The sequence below is a fragment of the Empidonax traillii genome, unplaced genomic scaffold, assembly GCF_003031625.1.
Source record: "Empidonax traillii isolate 1590-97213 ecotype Southwest subspecies unplaced genomic scaffold, ASM303162v1 scaffold12:size2584012, whole genome shotgun sequence".
Lineage (NCBI taxonomy): Eukaryota > Metazoa > Chordata > Aves > Passeriformes > Tyrannidae > Empidonax > Empidonax traillii.
In genome coordinates, this window is record NW_020955205.1 from 1118902 (window position 1) to 1141886 (window position 22985).

A 22985-nucleotide genomic window follows, 5' to 3' on the forward strand; every position below is an offset into this window, starting at 1 on the left:
GCGCGTCCCACGGATTCAAACGCTCCCGGCTGCGCGGAGGACGGCGCTGGCCTTCCTGCCGCGCCTCAGGGAGCGCTGGGGGGCACCCAGCCATTGCTTGCCTAAAGCAGGCGGGTGGTTTAAGGCCCCACCTGCTACACAAACACTCACTGCAGTTCAAACGCCGCCCCCTCGCCGCGGGGGTCAGGAGTGGCGCTGGCCCCGGGGGCGGCCGTGCCCCTCCCGCGAGCGCGTGGATTGCAGGCTGGCGGCTTGCGGGGTCCACCATTGACTAGCACCTCTTTCTCGTTTCTTTTTTAGAGCTTTAAGTTTCTGAGAGACTGATGGCAATATGACCTGCTAAATTTAAGGGTTGGAACTCTTGGTTCTAGAACTCCAGTTCTGTCTGATTTCTTTTTTTTCTTTCCTTTCCAAGTGAGCAACGATATGACTGTCTAACGCATGCCTTATTTAGCCTCTCCTGCAAGGATGACCTAGCCAGATCAATTTTAATAATGCTTCCGTGTAGAAGGTGTAAACTATTTTGGGCTTGATGTGCTGTGAATGTTGCTTTTTTTTTTTTTTTCCTTTACTCTCTTTACCATGAGCAGTAGCCAGGCGGGTTCACGCATGCGCCATTTTTTACTTCCTGTAGCTGTTAAATTTGGCACCGCTCAAACCGCACCGCTGCCATCTAGTGAGACTTCTTTTGTAAAGTACAGCAGAACTTAAAAATATATACAGTATATATTTATATTGGGGGGGGGGAGGGGAAACCAGAAGTCATTGTGGTTCATTTTGAAGCTGCTGATATTCATTCCTTACTGTATGGCTGAGAGGAGAGAGCGATGCCGGGCTGGCACTGGGACAAGTGAGACATGGGAATTACCTTAAGGGCTTAACTGAGGAGCACGGGGTGTCCTGGGCGGCGGAGCTGGGGTGGTTCCAGGGGGTGGTGGTGGTGGTGGGATGCAGTTGGAAACAAAAACAAACCTTCAGTTTATAAATATATATATATGATTGCTTTTTAAGTGATTTTTTTTTTTTTTTTGTTAACTCATGTAAATTCTCAAATCCTTTTGCACTGATGTGTTCAACATATTCTTGTACATTCAATTCAGGCAAACTTTTATAATTTTTTTTTTTGTTTGTTTAAATGATGAAATGTTACAGCATGGTGATATTCTATGCAACTAGTTATTCCTCTTTAGTTTGACACTGTAATTTCTCATGATTTAAAGATTGTAGAAATAGACCTACCAGGGTTCTCATGATGTGCGTAACTGTAGCTGCATGAACTCGTGTTCTGTGTATTTGTTGAAGTGCAATGATGTATAAAAAGTGGATTCACCTGTTTTTAAAAATAAAACACTGACAAAAAATCCCAGGGGTCTTTGTTTTTCAACAGTTTAATCCTTTTGGTACACAGTGGCGTTTCTCAGCCTTCCGTGAGTTTCTGCAGTTCCTTCTCCACGTCCTCCACGAAGGCTGGGAAGTGCTGGTCCATGAGGCAGAGGCGGATGAAGGGCCCCAGCTCCTGTGCAGGCCACACCACGTGCCTGTAGGCCAGGGGCAGCTCGGGCCTCCTCCTCAGCACGGACTGGGGAAGGAACACACCAGAGGGGTTGCACTGCCCTTGGACACAGCAGGGCCCGAACAACACACGTACATCCCAGCTTCCTCTGACGCTGATCAAGTTGGATCTGCCCTGGTTCAGTGCTGTTGATGCCCTGAGCAGGTATGACTGCTTGTCTGCAGGATTTTCTCTGATGCCCAGCTCTGATCCCAGTGTAGTTTTTACACAATGCCAAATTTCACTGCAGTTACTTCAATTGGAAATTTACACTGGAAGTGCCAGTTTCCTGGGCAGTTTAACTTCCATTCCATGTCAGAGCAGTGGATCCCATGTGAAGCATCCACACTGCCACGTGAATTGTGTAGGGCTAACAGGTGTGCACTTCCAAGGTCTTAATTTAGTTAAATGTCTTGTAGAAGTAAATTGTGGGGCTTTTGAAGTGTTAAAACATCTTTTTCATCCCTGTTTAACCACCTCCCTCAGCTTTTTTCTCTGGTGGTGGGAGGACTCTGGGCATTTTATCACTGGTCAGTGTAAATCAAATGAGTGGCAGCAGAGTGGAAGATGCAGGACATGGGCTGTGGAAGCCCTGGCTGCTTCCAGCATCCACAAGCAATGCCTGGAGAAAGGCACAGCCTGATGGAACCATCTGTGTTTAAGGGATGACAGATTCAACTAAGAGGGAGCATGGGAATTGTCCCTTGTAGCACTGATGCAAAGAACATGGATCATTCCCTGCCTGTGGCAGGGGGTTGGAATGAGATGAACTGTAAGGTCCCTTCCAACCCAAAGCAGTCTGGGACTCTGTGATCACCCTATGACTGTGGAAAGACCCAGAGAAACAACTGCAAAAACAGAAGTTGAAAAGAGTTTCCTGCTCATCCATCTCCTGCACTGGTCCAAATTCCTAGGAGCTATACAGTTCATTTCCAGTTATTTACCTGGAGAGCTGCCATTGAATATGGGATCTTCTGCTGCAGGGCAGGGATGAGAAGGCTCCAGGGAGACCTGAGAGCCCTTCCAGTGCCTAATGGGGGCTCCAGGAGAGCTGGAGAGGGACTTTGGACAAAGGATGGAGGGACAGGACAATTGGCAATGGCTTCTCACTGCCAGTGGGCAGGGTTAGATGGCATATTGGGAGGAAAATCTTCCCAGTGAGGGTGGAAGGGTGAGGTGAGGTCCTGGCACAGGTTGGCCAGGGAAGCTGTGGCTGCCCCACCCCTGGAAGTGTCCAAGGCCAGGCTGGACGGGGCTTGGAGCAACCTGGGATAGTGGAAGGTGTACCTGCCCATGGCAGGGGGTGGAAGGAGATGAGCTTTGAGGTGCCAGCCCACCCAAATCATATTTCTCTGATTGGTATTTTGAGATTTCAGCTCTGCCTGCAGAAGTCATTTCTGCAGAGTCAAACCAGTGCCAAAGCCATTCACTGGGATGCTGCCTCTGGGTATTTATTTGCTCTCAGTGTGCCATTTGTTCGTATGCAAATGGAGTAATTACACCCCCACGTACCTGGGATTGCATCCTTACACAGATCCCGTGTTTTGCTGCTGTGGATGATGGCATCCTGATGCTCAGGGAAGATATTTAGCAGATGTTTATGGAATCTGATTTCATTCTCTCTCTGTGCCTGACACATTCAGCTGAAGGATCTAAATATTGGTCTGTTGTGTTTTTACCTGTGCTAGCTGTGCTACAGATCTTCTTTCTCCAAGGCTTGTGCAGGAATCTTGTAGAGACTCATCTGGCTAGAAAATATCAAATGCAAATAAGGGCTTGTTACCAAGCAGAGTGTGGGTATGTGTAAGAGGGAAGTAGTTCCATTTTTAGAGCTGACGGGAAGGGAATGTGCTCAGCTACCTTATGCAGTAAAAAAAGGCATCTTTTTATGGAACCTGCATGCACATCTGCTCAAGTCTTTAAAAATCAAAGATACGACCATTTAACTACAGGCCTATGATTTCATGTCTAAGTTTTAAACTACTTCCTAGAAGTAACTTTAAAAAAGCTGTGTGAATGCTCACAGGAGCATGCTGCTTCCTTCCTATGGGTCTAAACACTCCATGTATTTAAGAGCATGTATGTAAGAGTAAGTCACCCTCAGAAACTTTCTGCCTTTTTCATTTACACCTCAGAGCTTTGTCTTGGAGAGGGGAAACATTCTGTTCCTCTAAATCTGCAGTTGTAGCTATCACTACCACTGCAACCCAGGAGCAGGTGAACACAGAAAGGAGGCACAATACAGGGTTACTTAATGGCTCTGCTCATTTTTTTACCCTGTACCATTAATTTGAAAATCTGCCAGGTGGGTCCCAACTCGTATCTCATGGAGGTGGTCTCATAGTTGCCAGAAACTTGTAATTTCCATCTCCAGCACCAATAGCTGGTTTTCCTTCTGTGTGTGTGTTCCTACTTACTCCGTGCTCCGGGTCCATGCCCTGGTTTTCCTGGCTGAGGCCATGGTACAGCTGCTGGCTCTGCTCCTCAGCCCCGTGCACGGGAACGTACTCGGACAGTTTGTGAACACAACTGCAGCAGTGTCCCAGCATCTCCTCCTTGGAGCTCCCACCGAACTGCACTCGGAACATGCGGCACTCGTTCTGCTCAGAAACCACAGGGGGAGTAAATTAACTGTGAAAGCCCTCAAACTGCTTTGATCTAATGAAATCCCTGCTTGTTAAAGTTGGGATGGGGGTAATGGATTCTCGGGTCACAGCACCAACTTAAAAACTAGCATGTTTTTCCTGCTGTATTTTCATTTTTTTTCCCAGCAGCTAAATTTGAAAATCAGTTAAAAATATGTAAGAAAAGGGTAAGTAAGAGATGCAGGGCCACCTGTCACTAATTAAAGGTACAGTCACATGAATGCCATGACAGCAGTTTTTACACACAGGTTTTTTTATTGTTGCTGCAAGTAGTATCTTGTAAGATTGGGCCAAACTGACAATTTTTGTGACAAAAAATGACATAACATTACAGCAAGAAGTTAACTCTGGAATCTGAACTAGAAGTTCTGGGAATGGTATATTCCAGTTGGGATTTGTTCCTGATGGATCAAACCCAGCCCTTTCTACCTACCTGGTACCTGTGTGTACCTAAACCTGAACACTGTTTGGCTTTCACCTGAATGTTCCTGGAGCAGAAGCCAACACGTCGAAGGGAGTGCAGGAAATCCCAATGTCTTGCTTTAAACAGTGAAATGCTCCTCAAAATGAAAGAAACCCAGATAACTCTGACCCCCAGTATAGGTTGTCAGGCTGTACCATAACAGGTATTTTTAAGTGCCTGAGGTCCAGCAAACTGCCCTGAAAGGGGGATGGCAGAGTCTGCTGTGTGTGATAAGCTTGGCCTAAGCACCCTGAGCTGATGTAAGGCAGATGCATGTTGAATGTTTAGGGAGTGAATTAATGGAACTTCTCGTTTGATCTCGAAATTTCCAATTTGAGAGTCAAACTATTAGAAAAGCAGTGAGTTTTCCTTAGTCCAGCCTGGCTTATTGGAGTGTTCATCCTCTGAGCTGGAGACGCTGCCAGGCTGCAGGTACCAAGTGCAGGGACAGCTCTCGGTGTAAGGATTTCTGTCTCAGCCACGAGCCAGCTCTTCCTGACAGCCCCCGTGTTTACATGCCTGTTATTTTGTTTGTATCACATAAAATGATTTTTAGGGCAGTGTAAGCATAAAACCTTGTCTTGTTGCCTTTTGAAGGGAAAAAACCTCACACTAATGTGAAGTGTAGCCGTCATTTTACCAGTGCCTGGTTGTATTTGCTCTGATTAACTAAGATGTAACTGCAGAGCTGCACAAAACCAAGAACTGATCTGTGAGATGCCAGACAGGTAAGTTCTCATTAAAATGACAGAAAGGGAACTTAACTTGATTTCCTTTTGGAGACTTTGGAAGACCACTTGTCTTAGTTACCCTTTTTTGACTTTGCAATGAAATGTTCTTCCTTTCTGGAAAGAGAGCTGAGATGATGTCAAGGTTTAGCATAAACCGAGTACTGGGCAGTCACACCTGAACCTAAAGGTGATTAAGTATTAAAGAACCCCGAGTCACCTGAATTTGCCCTTCTTCCATCCTGGGGTGGGGGGCTGAGCTCAATGAAAACAATATGCAGTGAAATGACTTTCACCTTGCTCCTGTTTATATGAGAGGCTCCAGCCTCATTCTGCTTAGAGTCCCTAGTGCCTTACTGAAATCATATTTCTTAAGTTTCACTATAAATGCATTATTAAAACTTAGAAAAAACAAGGAGTACAAGATAAATGCCAAATTTATCAGAAAGATGAGAACAGAAGCTTCATACACTGACAGCATTAAAGGCATCACTTCAGCTACAGCTTGAGACATAAAGGGTGTGGTACAACCACTGCAGTGCCACTAAATCCAGTCTCCCACGTGAATTTGGGGTAAGTAAACATTTAGATGCACCAGATTTGTTTCAGGCTATGTAAATATTCCTCCTTGCCTGAACTGTCCTTCAGAGATTTGCTAAGCCAGAGTGACTGTGATGTTTTGTGTTCCTGGAGAGATGCAGCAGAATCCCTGTGCTGGGGGACTGGGTCTGTTAATGGCAAAGGGATCAACCTCCTGGGTCATCAGCACCAATTCCTGCCCCAGGGTGAGACTTGTCTGCAGTGACAGGCCATGTTTGATAACAAGCTGATATTCTCTTACTGTGAGATCTGAGGGAAAGACCAGAAACCTACACATCCCTTTTGTTGCCTTGAGTACCAAATACTTGAACCACCAACCTACTGCTACTGTGCCAGGGGCCACAAAATGCCTAAATAATTGCTTGTTTGGACAGTTTGTTTGCCGAAGTGAAGTCTGACTCATGGAAGAAATTCACTTCATCTTTTTAAATGTTAGCCATGGCAGATAGCTGGACTGGTATTTATTACAGCATCTACTTTAGCAGCTAACTCTCAGAGAGCAGGCTAAAAACCCTGAACATCAGCACTTACAAAAGATAGAAGATGACTTGATTGTTTAGCATCTAGAGTAAAAAAAAAATATATACTGATTTATGTAGATGATTTACAATTTCTGGTTTAACTTGGCCAATATTAAGACATTTTCTGCAGACAATCAGCAGTGTTTTAGTGGCTATTAGAAGTGTTGAAAGCAGCTCAACTCACCTTTGCCTGTGCCTGGAGCAGCAGGCAGTCTGCTCTCCTCACTATCTTCAGCCACTTGTGGGAATCAATCAATGAAAAGCCCTCCTGAAATAAAGCAGGACACAAAACACTTGCACAGCAAATATGCAACACTTGGCAGCACAGGCTTCAGTTACGTGATGTAATTAAATCCCTAATGAAGATTAGTCACTGTGTTCGTGCAATTTTTGTATCTATCAAACAGCTGCCAGTACGGAATTTTTACCACTCCAGGGATTAAATCCGTAGCTCCAGTAACACCACCATGTCAAGGTACGCTCTAATTTCCATTTCTGTTTTATATTTGTGCACGTTACCAAAGCCTCGATGGAGTGCAGGATGAAGCAGCTGCAGTTAGAGCTGAAGTTGCCCGGGAGGGCAGCAGAGGGCAGGCGAAGCCGGGGAATGGGACAGCACCTGCTTTATCCAGGGAGGCCTTTACTCCAGATGGCACTCAGGGAAACAAGCAACAGCTCTGATAATTAGATAAAGATGTTTTTGTACTCCAGTTGCAATTCTGTCAGTCTCGTCACACAAGCTGGACTGCTCAGCATCCTGTGAGAACACCCCAGGAAGGTGGAAACGTCACACAGCAACTGCAAGGCTACAGACTGTGCCTCCCCAGGCACTCTGAGCCCTTAGTTAGCAAAGTCCAGGGTTAAAAATAAACAATTAACAGATCTAAGGGCAGGGAGGAAATCAGGCACCTGTTTTATGTGAACTCAGTGCTTTCAACGACCATGGCTTGGGCACAGGCTGCTTTTCAAGGGGCCCTAAGGGTCAAACCCCACAGCTCCTGTCCATCCTGGGCTGCCAGCAGTGTGCCACAGTCACTGTCCATCTCAGGCAGGTCCAGGCTGGAAAACCATCTGCCATTCTATTTTGGTACAGGAATCACCTCAGTGATTCTGCTCCTTTACTGGCTCTACAACCTCATGCAGCAATTGCATGTAGGTTTTTAACTGCAATTTACAGTCTAAAAAGCAGTGAGGAGTTGAACCAAAGGCAAACTGGATCCCATCACCTGCCACGAGAGACTCCAGAATGTCTGACAGCAGGTAAGTATCATTCCCAAAAGCTGTGGGGTCAGAGGGAGGAAAGCATTGCCCTGAGCAGGTAAAGCAGGTGCTGACAGCAGGTGAGATGGGCCAGTCCTTACAGTGTGTCTGCACTGAACACTCCAGTGCCTTAAGGCAGGACTTGCCAAGGTGTGAAAGGCCTCGAGGTCAAAACAACCGGAAGAATTCCCTTTGTGAGCCATGGGACGAAGTGCAGCCAGACCCCCAAATTCTACTATCCCGTTCCTTCCTTGGGCCACTTTAACTCATGGCCACTTGTGCTTGCCCTGCTCAGGTAGTTTCTGCTTTGGAGACACACCATTTGTGATTATTTAAATATAACTGTTCCCATATTCAGTCAGGTTTTATAGTGTTTTTCCTTTCACTAGAGATGAAGGCTGGACAAATGTTGTCTCCTTTAAATAATAACTGTTTTCAAAGAAACCATAAAAGGCAGCCACTGTTTAACTCTCCTACCAACTATTTTACTGACGTTTCCCAGGTTCTCCTCCTTTTATGTCTCCTGTTTCTGAGGTAAAACAAGCTGGGAAAAACAGCACTTGGAATTTTTATTTACATACTTCTGATTATTCAACTGCAACCCCAAAATATTATTCAACTGAAATTTAAGTTTAATTAACTGAAGAACAAAGCAGAATGTATTTTCTTTTCTCTTGCACCTTGGGTTGATTGTAAATTGCCAAGCAGAAATAAATAATTAAGAAGAGCTAAATAAAATTTAAAATCTCGGTGCAGCCCTTGAGCAATGCACCAGACCTGATCTTGCACGTGCAAGCTGCCTGAAAAAGCAGAGGGAAGGTTTCACACAAACTCAGCTCTGCAGAGTGAACTCCACTGTTACACTGTTTATGTCAATAATTGTCCTTCGTCAGGATCCTCTAGATTTTCTTCAGCTCTAAGCAGCAAATAAGGCATATCTTGCACCATGTTAAGGTTTATTCTATTCCTCATGGCTTTTCCATGTTACCTCAGTTGGCACAGACTGTATTTGAGGCTGCCTGAACTACAACAAAGTAAGAATCATAACAATGACAATTCTCTGTCAACAATGACCTAGTTATGAATCACAAAATGGTTTGGGGTGGAAGGGATCTTAAAGCTCATCCCATTCCACCCCCTGCCATGGGCAGGGACACCTTCCACTAACCCAGGTTGCTCCAAGCCCTGTCCAACCTGGCCTTGGACATTTCCAGGGATGGGGCAGCCACAGCTTCTCTGGGCAGCTGTGCCTGTGAATTCAGGTAAATGAGTCAGTTGAGAGCAACAAGAAGTCCCTGCAGGTTGGTGCTGCCACCGCGCTGACAGAGCAGGGAACAGCGGCTGTGCTGCTCCCGGAGCTGGCAGCATCCATTGCTGCTCCAGGCAGAGCTGGGCAGGAGCGAAGCCAGATGGCAGTGTAAGATTAATCAGAGTAGATTAAAAAGGCAGCCTAGAAATGGGCAGGGACGTAAGAGCTCAGATGTTTATACCGTGAAAAGAAAAATGGCAGCACTTTTCTAAGTTTGATGTTTAATATTCAGTCAGGCACCAACTCCTCCTGTCATTCTCCACAACTGCACTTGTGAGAAAACAGAGGTAAAGCGAAACTGTTCCCTACATCTCTGACAAAAATCTAAGTTTCTCAGAGGGAGGACTCTGAGTGGAATTAAGCTGAAGCAGAAAACAAGATATTTCCCAAATGTTTTGGAAGCAGGCAAGATCTGACCACACCTTCCACGAGGCAGAGAAGGCAGTAATGCTGGTCCTGCCCTACCACAGCCATCCCCAGCATTGACTGGAAATACTTTTGTTCTGACTTCACACTTCAGAATTCAAAAAGCTGCTGGGCAATGAGCTCTGTGATCTGTTTTGGAAGGTATTGCATGTTATTTATGAGCATTTTTTATGAGATCATCTGGAAACCCTGTGGTGCTAAGCAACACAGGAACATTTTTTGTTAGATTGCGACCCTATCTGAACTAAAAATTAATATATATTTAAGAAATGTTATTCGTGTACCAGTTCAGCTAGGCAGGTTTGCATCAATTAGTTTGGATTCACTCATTCACAAGGCAGATGCTTTCAAACAAAACTATGTGTAAACAACAGCTTAGGAGGAAAAACCTTTTTTTTGTTGTTTGTTTTTTTGGTCACAAACATGATCTAATCTGCCCTTAAATTACAACCAGTATTAAAGAAGACAAACGAAACCCGGAATGCCACAGCGAGACACATTCTCCAGTTTGGGCTGCCACTTCTAATAGGCTCATGAAATGCAAATACAAGAGTTTCCTCTCTGGGTTCACAGTTTGAATGAATGAATGTATGAGGTATATAATGTTATGGATTAAGGACTCAGCTGGGTATCCCACGGACTGGGAACGTGCATTTCCAAGGAATGATGAATGCAGCATGAGATCAGAGGAGTTCATTGTATTAATTACTGTCCCAGTGCAGAGCTGCCAGAGTGGTGCTGGCTGGTAACTGAGGCAAGAGGGCAGAAAAGCCAAAGGCCTCAGCACCATTCTGACACAGGCTGGGCAGCAGCAGGAGACACCATTCCCTGGAAAACAGAGCAATCTACTTCCAAAGTTTCCAGGGAGGCACCTGTGACAGTCCCTTAATCCATTCCCTTCCCAAGGTAACCTACCAGGACACCAGCGGGCAGCAAAACGAGCACAGAACAGCTCACAGCGCCCTGCCAGGGAGAAAGCCGAGATTTGGGAGAGCACTTTTGCGGGGAGGGGTTGGAAGCTCTGCTGCTCTGAGCACCCCTCCTGCAACCTCGTGCAAGCTTGCCCAGAACAAGCAGGGCTGGGTTAAATAACCTGGCATTTTCAGGGGAGGGAGGCACTGCCCACAGCTCTGCTCAGGCACGGTGAGAAATCTCTTCAGAAAGAGCATTCGCTACTGAGCGTGCAGGTGGTGTTTGTTAAAGCTTCAAATACCAACATTTTGGACCTCTAATATTCAAGGTATTATAATTTAACATTCACACCAAGGAACAGTGCCTAATTTGGCAACAAAGGAATGGTAATATTATTTCAGGAATCTGCACTGGGTGGTTCTAATCAAAACAGAACAAAATTACTGTAGTTGTGAGGGCTGTTAATAACCCTTATCTCAAAAGACAGTAAAAATAAAGAGGTGAGAGCAGGCAGTCTGAGAAAGCTTGTAAATTGTGTTCAGGTGTTATACAGAACACTAAAGAATAGGCAAAACTGAGATTCTTTTGGAAAACAAGCAAAACTGGAGAACATGTTCACAGGTGAGTGTTTTGATGCTGATCACTTTAGTAAGGATTCAGTTATTAACAGGTTATAATAAGAAATGAAACTGAGCATTTTTGAAACTTGGCATAGAGGTTCTAAATCAAATGCTTGCATCTATCTGAAAAATAGCAATTTTTAACTCATTGCCTTCCCAAAAAAGGAGTTGCTGTTTTACACTTTCTGCCATAATGAAGAGTTTTCTATTTTAAAAAATGAAAACTCTTCTTTAATGACTGTAGAACAAAGTTGTACTTCCAGCTGAAAGATAAAAGTTGTGAAAACTAAACTTGGTACATAATTTCATTCCCGCCTTCAGTATGACCTTGTAACACAGCTGGAAATACAAATTTTCCTCACTTGTATCTTTTTCCAAGAACTAAATAAGGCCAAATACATTAGGTTTTATTTCTGCAGTAGGAGCTGTCTCAAAAACCAAGTCAAGACCAGAAGTGCCAACACGACAAAATAAAAATAATCCCCAAACAAGAGAACCTGTAGAGGGAGGGAAGCAGAAAGTTGTCCCTGCAAAAATGTCCAGCCCCAACAATCAAGGCAGGCAGCCAGGAGTAAGGAATAAAAGGATGCTAAGCTCTACATTATCTTTTTGTATGCCATTTTTTTACCTTTAATCTCTTAGAATCTGCAATCTTGCTATTAAGCTTGTTTGATTCTGCAAAAGAACACGAGGGTTGAACTCATTAAACTGAGTGCTCCATGTGTCCAGAGGCAGGAATGCTAAAGGAAATGAGAAATGCAGGACACACCAGCCCCCCCTGAGGGCACAGAACTGAAAATCTTTGGCCAAAGCGCAGGAGCAAGAGCTTCCTTTCTAGAAAGAGTTCCCTCAGATGGGTACAAACTTCAGCCCCTTGAAGGAGTGAGTAGCAAAGATAAGCCCCTAACTCAGGACAGAGGTGTCACTGAGAACCTGATTTGTTGGGGTTTTTTCCTCTCAGCTACACTTCAGCACAGTGACACCTGTCCAGGGACACAGAGAGGGGAGCACGATGCCCATGGGTGTACCTGGCTAAAGCTCTTCAGGGCATCCTATGAGTTTTCTCATTAATTCATGATGCAAAATTGGTACGTCCCTAGATCAAGAGCAGACACTGAACTCTAACTTTGCAGAGTAAATACACTTCCTTAACAGAAGTCCCTACTCTTAAAAGGCTATTCTAGTAGCTGGGTTTAGAGATACTGGGGTAAGATCAGCAGCCTTTTACATCAAACATAAATGGAACGCAGGATACTCAGCTTGCCCAAAACAATCACATCAACAGCACGTGTTGAAATGAGCAAAGTAAAATTGAAATTTCTGAACTATGACCGTGGTACTAAATAAGTCACCAAAACTAAGATTCCTTCCACTCTTACAAGTAGCAATCATGGGACCTTCAATAAAAGAACAGCTTCCTGGAGCTCTGCAGTGTACCACCACTAAGCAGCGTTAGCAACCTGCTCACTGCCCGGGCTTCTGTCAAGTGTCCTCATTTACTGCACAGGGACCATCTCTGCCCAGGGCACTGCTGTGAATATCATCTCAAAAATTTGGTGCCCGAGTCTCAGGCCCTGCAAAGAGAGCATCAGGAACATGAGAATGTCTGCTGAATGCTTGCCTAATTAATGAGTTAGAATCTACTGTACCCTAAGCACTGGTAGCTTATTAGAAGTCATGAGGGGACCAGGAGGGCACTAAGGACATTTAGTCTGCACTTCAAAAGATCAGGTCACAAATCAATTACTCTGGATTAATTTCATCCCATTAAGTCAGTCCTCTTCACCATTTCAATTTGTTTCATTTGTAGGATATTATGAATTCTAGCACCAGAAATAATTGCCCTGAAAAAAACACCAAAATATCCATTTCATGATGTGTTGATTCAAAGAGGGGAAAAGGAAATAAAGAGTTGTGGTAAACAGAACGTGATGTATCCTGAGAATGGCCAGACATTAACAGAGATGCTGTTGAGATATTCCTGTAAAATTCCATTGTCTACAGTATGCAAGAATGAGGCTTTTCTGCCATCAAATATGCAGTCTGTTAGGCAACACTGCAGCAAAAACAGGTCCTAAAATATGTTACGTAATTTAATTCCAAATGAAGAACTTTGTTTAAAAAACAAAACAAAACACAAAAAACAAAACACCACAAAACCCAAAACAAAGCAAAACACTCTTTAATTTGCATTACGCATCAGGGATTTTTATGTTCTGGGCTCTGAAGTTCCATTTACCCTCCTCTTCATTCCATTTGGCTGAGTGCAAGGAGTAGATTGTATTTTGAAAGGAAAACAGTTGTTTCTGTATTTATTAAAGCTGTTAGGATATGGGAATATTTTATTGCTATTTTATAAATATTGTTCTTAGAAACGATAATAAAAGAGCCATAGTTTCACTGGACTCTAAGTAACTATCATTCTTTAAGGAAAAGGTTTTCTTAACTCTCCTGCTCAAAGAAAACAAAAAGGACTAAGAAAACACATAAATACACCCACCCTAGAGAAAATATTTTGATAGCAAGTCAGAAACACTTGAATGTTGTTCCTAGCATGGATCATGCTAATCCAGCCATCAATGAAATAGGAATTTCCTTTTCTACACAGCTATTTAGTTTTGTGAAAATGGGAGTTGTAGTGAATGTTGTACGGAGGTGAAAACCAGAAAAAATCCTTTTATTACTCATCCATGAAAATTTTACAAAAATACAGTTGTTATGCATGTTGAGAAGGAAATGGTGTTCCTTTGACACACATCTTGTGCCTCCCCACGTTCCTGTGCAGAGGTACAAAGCTAAGATAATTGTTATCCAGTTCCCTCAAACCCAGGAGCCTGCAGTACATCAAAAGGTCTGGAAAGTAGGGATTAGAAGACAGATCAAAAGACCAGATAACAACTTAAAGGATGCAGTTACGACATAGCGAGAAACAGTTGTGTGAGTACCTCAGAGGGAATTTCAATGCCAGTTAGTGAGGCAGCACGAAGGTGCTGGAGAACACCTTGGCAATCAGAAGGGCAGTCAATAGTCAGTAGCCCAGGCCAGCAAGAAGAAATGAGAATACAAGTTAAATCATCCCAACGGTGGCAACATTCCATCAAACTTGATGCATTCCCTCTGGCGCAGAAATTTGTGCATTTTCCCTTGTGACAGAATGTCCATGATAATGGACCCCCAGTGAGCGGATTTGGTCTGTGACAGACTCCAGAACACGGCATGTACAAAGCCTGTTTAAATATTGTGACAGGTTTGTGACAGCTCCTGACAGCTGGAGACTAGAGGGAGATGGAACCAGTGAGATTAACCATTGCTGATTATTTTTACAGCAGTAGCAGCCTGAGCTGCAAGCTGGTGTTTTGTCATATGGCATCTCAATAAGGAGCTTGCAAAATGCCCCATCCCTGGAAGTGTTCGAGGCCAGGCTGGACTGAGCTTGGAGCAACCTGGGATAGTGGAAGGTGTCCCTGCCCATGGCAGGGGGTGGAATGAGATGAGCTTTGAGGTCCCTTCCAGCCCAAACCAGCCTGTGATTTTTTGGGTGGGGTTTTCACCCACTCAAATACGTTTAAGAGGAGAAGTGGGAGGACTGCAGCTCCTCCAGTCTCTGAAAAATACACCCAGGCATGTCTGCACCGGTGCCTCGCACACCAGCTTAGTCCTGTGTGCCCAGAACACACCTCCACCACGATCCCGGGCACAAGTGCACCCAAAGGAACCGACAGGTTGTAAAACCAAGTTCCTTTGACTTTGTTCTAACACTTAAGAAAATGCTGGTGTTTGCCTTAAGGTTGGTATAGAAGCCCATTGCCAAAATAAATGTTAAAAAAATAACAAACAACAACATTTTTTTTCTAAACTCTCAGTATTACATTTTGGTCACATTTACCAAGCATGACTGTGATAGTCACTGCAGTATCTCAGTCTCTCTGAGAAGCTGAAACGGTCCTGACAGATCCCAGAAGTTCCTCATCTGGCATTTCATGCAAGGCAGCTGCCTGACAGCTTCACTAGCCACTAAACCCAAGAGCTGCAAGATAGTGCTTTTCTCAGCCAAGTCTTTACAAAGCTTTTCTGATACTTCATCCCTTCCAACAACACACTTTAATCTGCCCCTATTACTTGCCAGACTCAGCCTTTGCCAAATGCAGTTTTTGAAGGGCTGTGGCTTTTGACTGTGTCTGTTTGGTCTTGAATTAGTTACTAAAACTTACTTGCAGTTAGACTGTATATGGTTATTTCAAGGACATTGAGAGTCATGCAAGACACTAGTTACCAACAGTGGCTGCCATGTGATTGGGACACGGGGAGCAGGATCAGCCCCTGGAGAGGAGCATCCTGCACTGAATCATTCCAAGCAGAATTTGCTAAGGGATGGCAGCAATTCTCATTTCTACCTACATTTTCAATACTCCATCCCTTTTTCTTATTCAACACAACTGCTAAAATACTTTCCATGTTCCATTTTTACCTTGTCCTCGTGAAATATGAGCCAAACGCCATGTCTTGTGCGAGGGCTCTCCACACTGACAGCTCCCTGTTAGCTCATTCATTATCTATTCAATACACCTAACATACTCACAGGCCAAAAAACTCAAGGATATCCTTGGTTCTCCCCTTAGACTTAAATTTCTGTAAGTTTAAGACCTTTTAAGAGGCACAGTAGAAACTAATTTATATAAGCTTATACATACTTAAAGCTGCAACAGTCTCTTACACATTTTGTATTAAAAAGCCTTGTTATCTTTACGCTGCAGCATCTTTCAGTGGTTTGTAATAGCTTTCTAATATATTTATCAGCCAGTTCCCACTTGTTATCATCACTGAGTACTGGTGATATGCACTGAACACACTTAATTCCACCTTCCAGCAAGGCCTTCTCTGTCATGAGCATAAAACCCACTCCTCCTAGACAGAGTTTTCCTTTTAACCTCTTTGGTGTCCTTGTGAAGTCTTTAGTAGCTGGTTACGCTTAAATAAGTACAGGCCACAGGAAAATCAGGTGCCACAACCTTGTAGTTGTTATTTGGTCTCCCAAAAATGTATATTGTTATGTCAGGTCAGATTATGCAACACAGAAAAAACCCTGTGATAAACCTAATTATCAAACCAAAATGGTAACAGATCAATGGCAAGAAATTAGCTGGAAATTATAGCTTTATCTCTTTCTTAACGATGTATTTTGCCTGTTTTCTTAGGCAGAAGGATCGTGAAAACCAACCATAAATTACCTGTCAACATCAGCAGCACTTACCGTTACCTCTTAATCTAGCCGTTTAGAACCACAGAAAAAATGCTGTGCTTCAGCATGAAATAATACATTTAGCTTTATTCTGAAGAGAAAGCAAACACGAGAGTTACCACAAGCAAAACAAAACTGGCAGTTTCCATTCAGTGGGACAGAAGGTGAAGCTGAGAAGGGAAATGAAGTTAATTCTGATGGTAACACGAAGGGAGAAATGTTCTTTGTACATGAGAAACTCACCAGAACTGTTCGCCCTTGAGAAATAAAGAAATGGCCAGACACCACAATGGTAAGGACAAGAGGGCCTGATTCTTCATTCGATTCAAACACCTTTAAAAAGGGAAACAAAGAAAAATCCGTCCCTGTAAGCACAGAATCTGTAATTACCCTTTCTAATGCAAAACAAAAGGTTTCAAAGGTCGGTGCAACTTGCCCTACACTCCCAAAATAGGAGGCACGTTTAATGACTTTTTTACTAATTATAGCTTGATATCCAGATTTAACTACTTTAAACAACCCTCTGGACTCTCCTAATTTGATCTCTAGATTTCAATACCACAGGTCACTGATGAATGAAAGAATAAAACCAGAAAAACTCGGGCTACTAACCGTTCTACCTCTGATCTGCTGACACTAATAATTCATGAAGCAAAACCTCGGCAGACCCCTGCATTAGCTCTGGACTTTGAAAAACACACCTGAAGGCCTCATTTATCCCTGTATGCCTCACAGCGGAGCTAGTTACCCCACACCGCCCCGCAGCCCCTAGCACCTTCCATGAGGTGTTTTGCCCCTCATCGTCACCGTCCCTCGGCGGGAGGAAGCGGCCATAGCGCTTCAAGGGCCACGTTTTGGCGCTGCCGAGGAGGGAGGTGTCGCCGGCACCTCCCGGCGCTGAGCCCGGGCCGGGATCGGAGCCGCGAACGCCGCCGGCCGCCGCCATGGGGCGATGACCGGGCTGAGACACCGCGACCCTGAGGGCGGTGAGGGGGCGAGAGCCCTGAGGGGCGGCGGGCGGGAGCTGGGCGGGAAGCAGGAGCCAATAGGAGGGAGGAGAGAGCGCGTGGCGGGAGTCGCTTCGCCAATCAGGGCGAGGCGCTGGCGCTCGTGCCGCTCCTTCTGTTGCCGGTGGGGCGCGCGAGCCGCGGGGCGGTGGCTCCGCTCGCCTTAGCGGGGCCGTGCGCCAGCTCCTGCGTTCCTGCTGTCCTTCTCTCCTTCCCCTTTCCTCCTCCGAGGGGAACGCGGCTACAGCCTCCTCCTCTTGCCAACAGCCTCCGGCCGTGCGTAGGCGGCGGGTCTGCCCGGCGGCGCCGAGGGGAGAGCGGAGGGCGAACCCCGCGGCGCGCGCGGCCGCCATTTTGTGCGGTGTGAGGGAGCGCGGTCCGGCCGGCGCAGCGAGGAGGAGGAGGACGAGGAGGTGAAGCTCTCATGGGCTGTCAGTGCCCCTCAGAGGAATGACCATGGAAGCCGGCCCCGATGTCGGCACACATCCTTCCGCTGGTGAAACACGGCAGGTCCCCGGAAAAACGCTGTCCTACACTCTCAATTGCCTTTCCATTTCTTGGTGTGGTGCTCGCTTCACAGAGTTGCAACAGGGCTTTTGTGGTACCTGAAGTGGGGTCTCTCAAAAAAATCTCTTCTCAGTGTGTGCTGGATGTTTTTAAACCAGCGTGGGCCAACAGCTCGATTAATAAATCAAATTTGTGCTCTTCTCCCCATTTTGCTTCCTCTCTGTTATTAGTTTGCTCCTACAATTACGGAATGCTACACTTTCCCTGGCTGAGGAGTGATGGTGAAATGACTCATAATAAGACTGCACTTAGGTATTCCATTTATAGAACGTATCTTGGCCATTAACAATAATATGCATGAACCGGTCATGGTCACTGAGGGGGCAGGGAGGAGCCAGGTACCCTTTGGGACTGACCTGGACGGGCTTGTGGATGCCCATCACCACCAGCCTCCCTTAAACCATCAGCATGCCTAAGGGTGCCATCCTGGGAACTTTAATCTCAGCATTGCCCACTGCCAGCAGCACATACCTGCCCAAGGTGAAGCTTGTCTAAATAATCATACTTCTTAAATTAAGAACAAAACGAAGTTTATGACGCTTTTTTTCCCTACTTTTTCTTACTTTTATGGGTTGCAGTGATGATGCTGGCTAGGCTGATGGATAAGGTTAAAATAGAATGAGTGACTACTGTTTCATCTAAAACAAAACCTTGAAATACAAGGTTAATCTATAAAATTGCAAATTTTAATCTATAATAAAATACCAGATTGACATTTATGTGGATGTTTGTGTTTTTCATCCAGTGTCACACCCCAGAGCCACTTTAACATCCGAGGAACATTCCAAAATAAACAATTTTACAATGTTTCCAAAAGGGAGGTGTTTATCTAAACATTCTGCAGGGAGGGAAACACAGGCAGAAAGGCATTAAATGACTTGACAAGGTCATCCAGAAAAATCAGCAATGAAACAGGGGATACAGCGTGGGCTTCCCAGCTGCCAGTTGCCTTGTCTAATCACTGCTTCCCCACAAGGATTTCTCAAATTGTGCTTGTCAAACATTCAGAATTTGCCTGCAGAATTGGGACTCGCTTGGAATCTACAGAAGAAGCTGAATATTACTGTCAGAAAAAGACAGTACAAGTAGTGAATCTATTTTTCCTCTAGTTCAGATGAAGTGTGTGGAAAACAGTTTGTTTGCAGTGTCTGTTTTCCAAGAGGGATTTCTGGCAGATGTGCTGAAAAGGCTTCTGCAGGGGGAAAACAAAAGCTTGGTATTTTACCAACCCAAAATTTTGAAATGTGGGTTTGAAAGAGGCAGAAGGAAACCAAGTGCATCAGAGACTCCCATCTGCTCATGGTTTTTGCTTGACTGGGGTCTGTTGGTTTGCTTTTGGTTTTTTGGATGGGAATGCCTTATGCTTTTATATGCCTGTGAAGTAAAACAAGCATTGTGTTAAGGCTGATACACAAGCTCTTGCTGATTCTGATTTCCTTGGGGAATTGCATGATTAGTCGATTCAGAGAACAGTCATGCAGGGAAATGGTTAAAAATGTTTTGTTGGGGTTTTTTTCGTTTTTTTTTTTTTTTAAGGCTAGATAGGCTGCCAGTTTTTTAAAATGACAGAATAAAATGTAGAAGAAAGAGACAGGTAAAAAGTGTCAGGAGACTGACAGGTTGAAATGTGTTTCATTAGAGATGAGAAGGCAAATCCCACATAGGTGCTGAGGGTTTATCATTGTGATGTACTTCAGGTTTGTACTTCACAGACTGCAGTGGTACAAGTTAATTTTCTCACTGCAGAAGTACCTGGTCCTGTCAATAAATTACAGAAACTCTGCCAAAAGCACAGAGAGATCCATGCAGGAAGAGAGATCCATTCCTGCACCATATGGATTTGATAATGTGTTAATACTGTTGTTATACTTTTAACAGTTGATTTTGGTCCTGGACATTTTGCTGAGCCATTTACATTATTGATTTTTAATAATAATGGAGATAATAACAGCAACAATAAAGTCACATCACCGTGACCGTCGAGTGTGAGTGTAGATTTGCCACAAGTGCAGGAGATGGACTGGAGTAGCTCATACAAATTGGACAGAGAGTGTATTAACAAAATCAAGGCTGCCAGGTGCATGAAATGGATAAAATGAGGTACAAAAGGTAGATTTTAGAAATTCTGGAGGTTTTCCTGTGGCCCTGACAACTTCCCATCTGCTTCTACCCAGCTATGATAAAAGGATGAATGGGATTACTCCAGAGACATAAATAACAGGCTCGTGAGAATGCTCTATTCAGAATACTTGATTTATTGCCTTGATTTCAGTAATAAATAGTGTTACCTTATACTTTAGTTGCTTTGTTAGAAGTTGTGGTATTTCCTGCAGTTTATTTCGTTAATTAATGTTTCCCACAGTTGCAGTCGCAGCCTCACTGCCCACATCTCTCAGTTCTAATGAAACTGCAGCATGTGGGATTATTGCCCAGCAGTTCTGTACCCTCCCAAAATACCCTCACCCAGTTCTGCCCACATGTGTCAGCGTGGGGGAGGTGAATTTAGAGGTTTCTTACATAGAAACTTGGAGCCAATTGAAGCCATGTGTTGTTCTGGGCTCTGGTACGGTGGCCTCTGCTGTCCTGAGGAGCTTCATGTTTTAGGACACCTCATTCCCCAGCTGTGTGAGCTGCAGTCACTGAATTTTACTCAGCAGTTTTATCCTGTTTCACTTTTTGCATTGACAAAATCTACCCCTTTGCAATAATCTTTACATTTTTAAATGAAACCAGAAACTAAATCAGTGCATTTCTGACTGAAGGTAGAAGTAAAGTCTGATGACTTGTGTTTGGCACCAGAATCCCACAGAATCCAGAACTTATTTGGGTTGGGATGGATCTTAAAAACCATCCAGTTCCACTCCCCTGCCATGGGCAGGGACACCTTCCATTATCCCAGGTTGCTCCAAGCCCCATCCAACCTGGCCTTGGACACTTCCAGGGATGGGGCAGCCACAGCTGCACTGGGCAACCTGCGCCAGGGCATCTCTGCCCTCACAGGGAAAGATTTCTTCCCAATATCCCATCTAACCCTGCCCTCTGGCACTTTAAAACCTGTCAAGTGTCCTGTACCTGAATGACACCTTCACTGGATGATCTTTAAAGTCCCTTCCAACCCAAATCATCCCATGATTCTATGATCTTACTCCCTAAATTATATTATTTGTGAGGGTGCTTGAGCTTTACAGGGCAGCTGTGGAAGCTCCTAGAGTGTGTTATGTGCACACTTAGTTGTGTGAGGGACAGACCAAAGCCAGCGTGAAGCCCCCTGACTTCACTGGGTCGTTGGCCTTGCTGTGTGATTGGAGTCTCTGCTCCAGAAAGCCTCAGACTTTTTCTAGGGAAGGTCACATTTTTTCAAAGCATAATTTATTTGCACTCCCTTTATTTCCTTTTAGGTTGTCTAACTTTAGCACTCACGGTACAGATGAAGGAGCTGCTGCCTCACAGATTTTTCCATTTACATAAAAAACCCACCCACAAACACCCTTCACTGTCAGTGCATCCATTTTGCTGAGTGCTCTTCATTTTCCATGACCTTGAAAACATAAGGGCGTTTATTAATTAATTCAAATTTCCAGCTGGGTGGAGGGGAGAATTGCAGATAGGAGATAAGCAATTTGTTGTGTGCCCCTTATTTGATGAGGATTGTGGAAGGAGAAATAGTCCAAACCATTGCCAAGATTTGCCATTCCAATCAACTCTTGTTTTTCATTTAACCACTGGTTAAAGAGTGACCCTAGCAGGAAGAGAAGAATCTGGACTTGGAGTAATTATTGTAAACTGAATTCCTGACAGTCTTGGATATGAACAGAAGCTGGAATTATCCAAGTTTTTAACTCTTGCACTGATTAGCTCTGGATGTTTCCTAATGTAAACCTGTATATACTGCTATAAACACAACAATAACAGGGATACTGACTGACAACTCATCAAAATTTGTTTCTGCCCAAACTTGTTTCTTTTGTAAAGAAAAAGATAGATTTTTTTTTCCCTTCAAGTTGCATTTAACTGATTTTAGCAGTTCTTGCAGTGAGCTTGTAGGAGTAAATACATCTTTGATTCTTTAAGCTTCAGTCCCAGAGCTGATGTCAGTGAGAGTTATGTGTGCATAGAGAGGAGGAAAATGTCTTGAACTTTTGTACATTTTCAGAGAAGGATATTCCCTCCCCACCACCTTAATTCTGAATTCTCTTTCTAGTCTACTGGATTATCATGTGCTCAACCACGGATTTAGTGGAGCAGGTGAACTGAGGACTAAAAATGTCGGGCTAGTGTAATATATCTGTGCCTCTTTCTCTGTGCCTGAGTAGAATAAAACAGAATATTATATTTCAGTTCCTGTTCCAAATATATAGCCATTTAAATCAGAGAATAATCTTTTCTGGTGTTAGTGACATGAGGTTCTGACATGCACCCAAGCAGTTACTGTGCTTCCCAACAGAAAGGACCATGTGGGACACAGACACCCACCTTGGCACGAGTGGCTGTCCCTCTGACATCCAACCTGGAATCTGTGCCACATGAGAAGGAGCCTTTGGTCCCCTGAATCCCACACTCTTTAGGAAGCAAGCAGCAGAATGCTAATAAATTTAATTTACTTGCTTAATCTCCCCTGTGTTTTGTATTAGTATGAATAGCATTACAGGAGCAGGGATGTGCTTATATAACAAAATGTTCTCCTTCAGCTTAAGGTTAATGTAGTTACTCGTATTTACCACATGTAAAATGGGGGGTCTTAATCTCCTGCAGCAGCATACCAGTAACTTCTGTGAGAGTTATATTCTCTGCCAGGAGCCTCTGAGCCAGGGAATGGGATACAGAATAGGAAACTATTTGTGGTTTCCCCAAATCATGTAACGTTAGTTACTGGAAACATTCCCACCTCACCGAAGATGACAGAATGTGTAGAAGAATATTGATCCAAAGCATGCAGTGTTACACAAGGAATCTTTGTTTGTTCTAATAGCCTAAAACACAAATTGAAAACCTGATTTTTCTCTTCTTTGATATTGGATTGCATGTGTACTGTAAGATGCACTGTTCTCTTCTTGTTAACAAAAATGAGTGAGCGCCATCATTTCCGCTGTCAGCACTCTGGGTCAGGTTCCCTCCAGCCTACACTGATGGAATGTC

At 44.2% G+C, this 22985-nt stretch overlaps 2 protein-coding genes across 6 annotated transcripts in view; one reads left to right on the forward strand and one right to left on the reverse strand.

The window, feature by feature from the left end:
• NPTN (neuroplastin) overlaps positions 1-1361 on the forward strand; it is a 46730-nt gene extending 45369 nt beyond the window's left edge. For 2 of the 4 annotated variants that reach the window (XM_027888876.1, XM_027888848.1), the window contains exon 8: positions 301-1361. The gene's annotated coding sequence lies outside the window, so the exon portion shown is untranslated. The remainder of the gene's footprint in view (positions 1-300) is intronic. The other 2 variants (XM_027888858.1, XM_027888866.1) reach the window with 1 other exon arrangement.
• Positions 566-17305, reverse strand: REC114 (REC114 meiotic recombination protein). 2 transcript variants are annotated; one of them, XM_027888889.1, is made up of 6 exons: positions 17051-17304; positions 16519-16608; positions 6694-6777; positions 3970-4152; positions 3232-3300; positions 566-1579 (listed from the first exon to the last, which is right to left on the reverse strand). In XM_027888889.1, exons 1-6 carry the CDS (start codon positions 17219-17221, stop codon positions 1418-1420), a joined length of 759 nt encoding a protein of 252 aa, XP_027744690.1. In that variant the 5' UTR covers positions 17222-17304; the 3' UTR covers positions 566-1417. The 2 variants fall into 2 exon arrangements, with proteins under 2 accessions (XP_027744690.1, XP_027744698.1); XM_027888897.1 differs by lacking the exon at positions 16519-16608 and having other exon boundaries at positions 17051-17305.
• Between the last annotated feature and the right edge of the window lie 5680 nt (positions 17306-22985).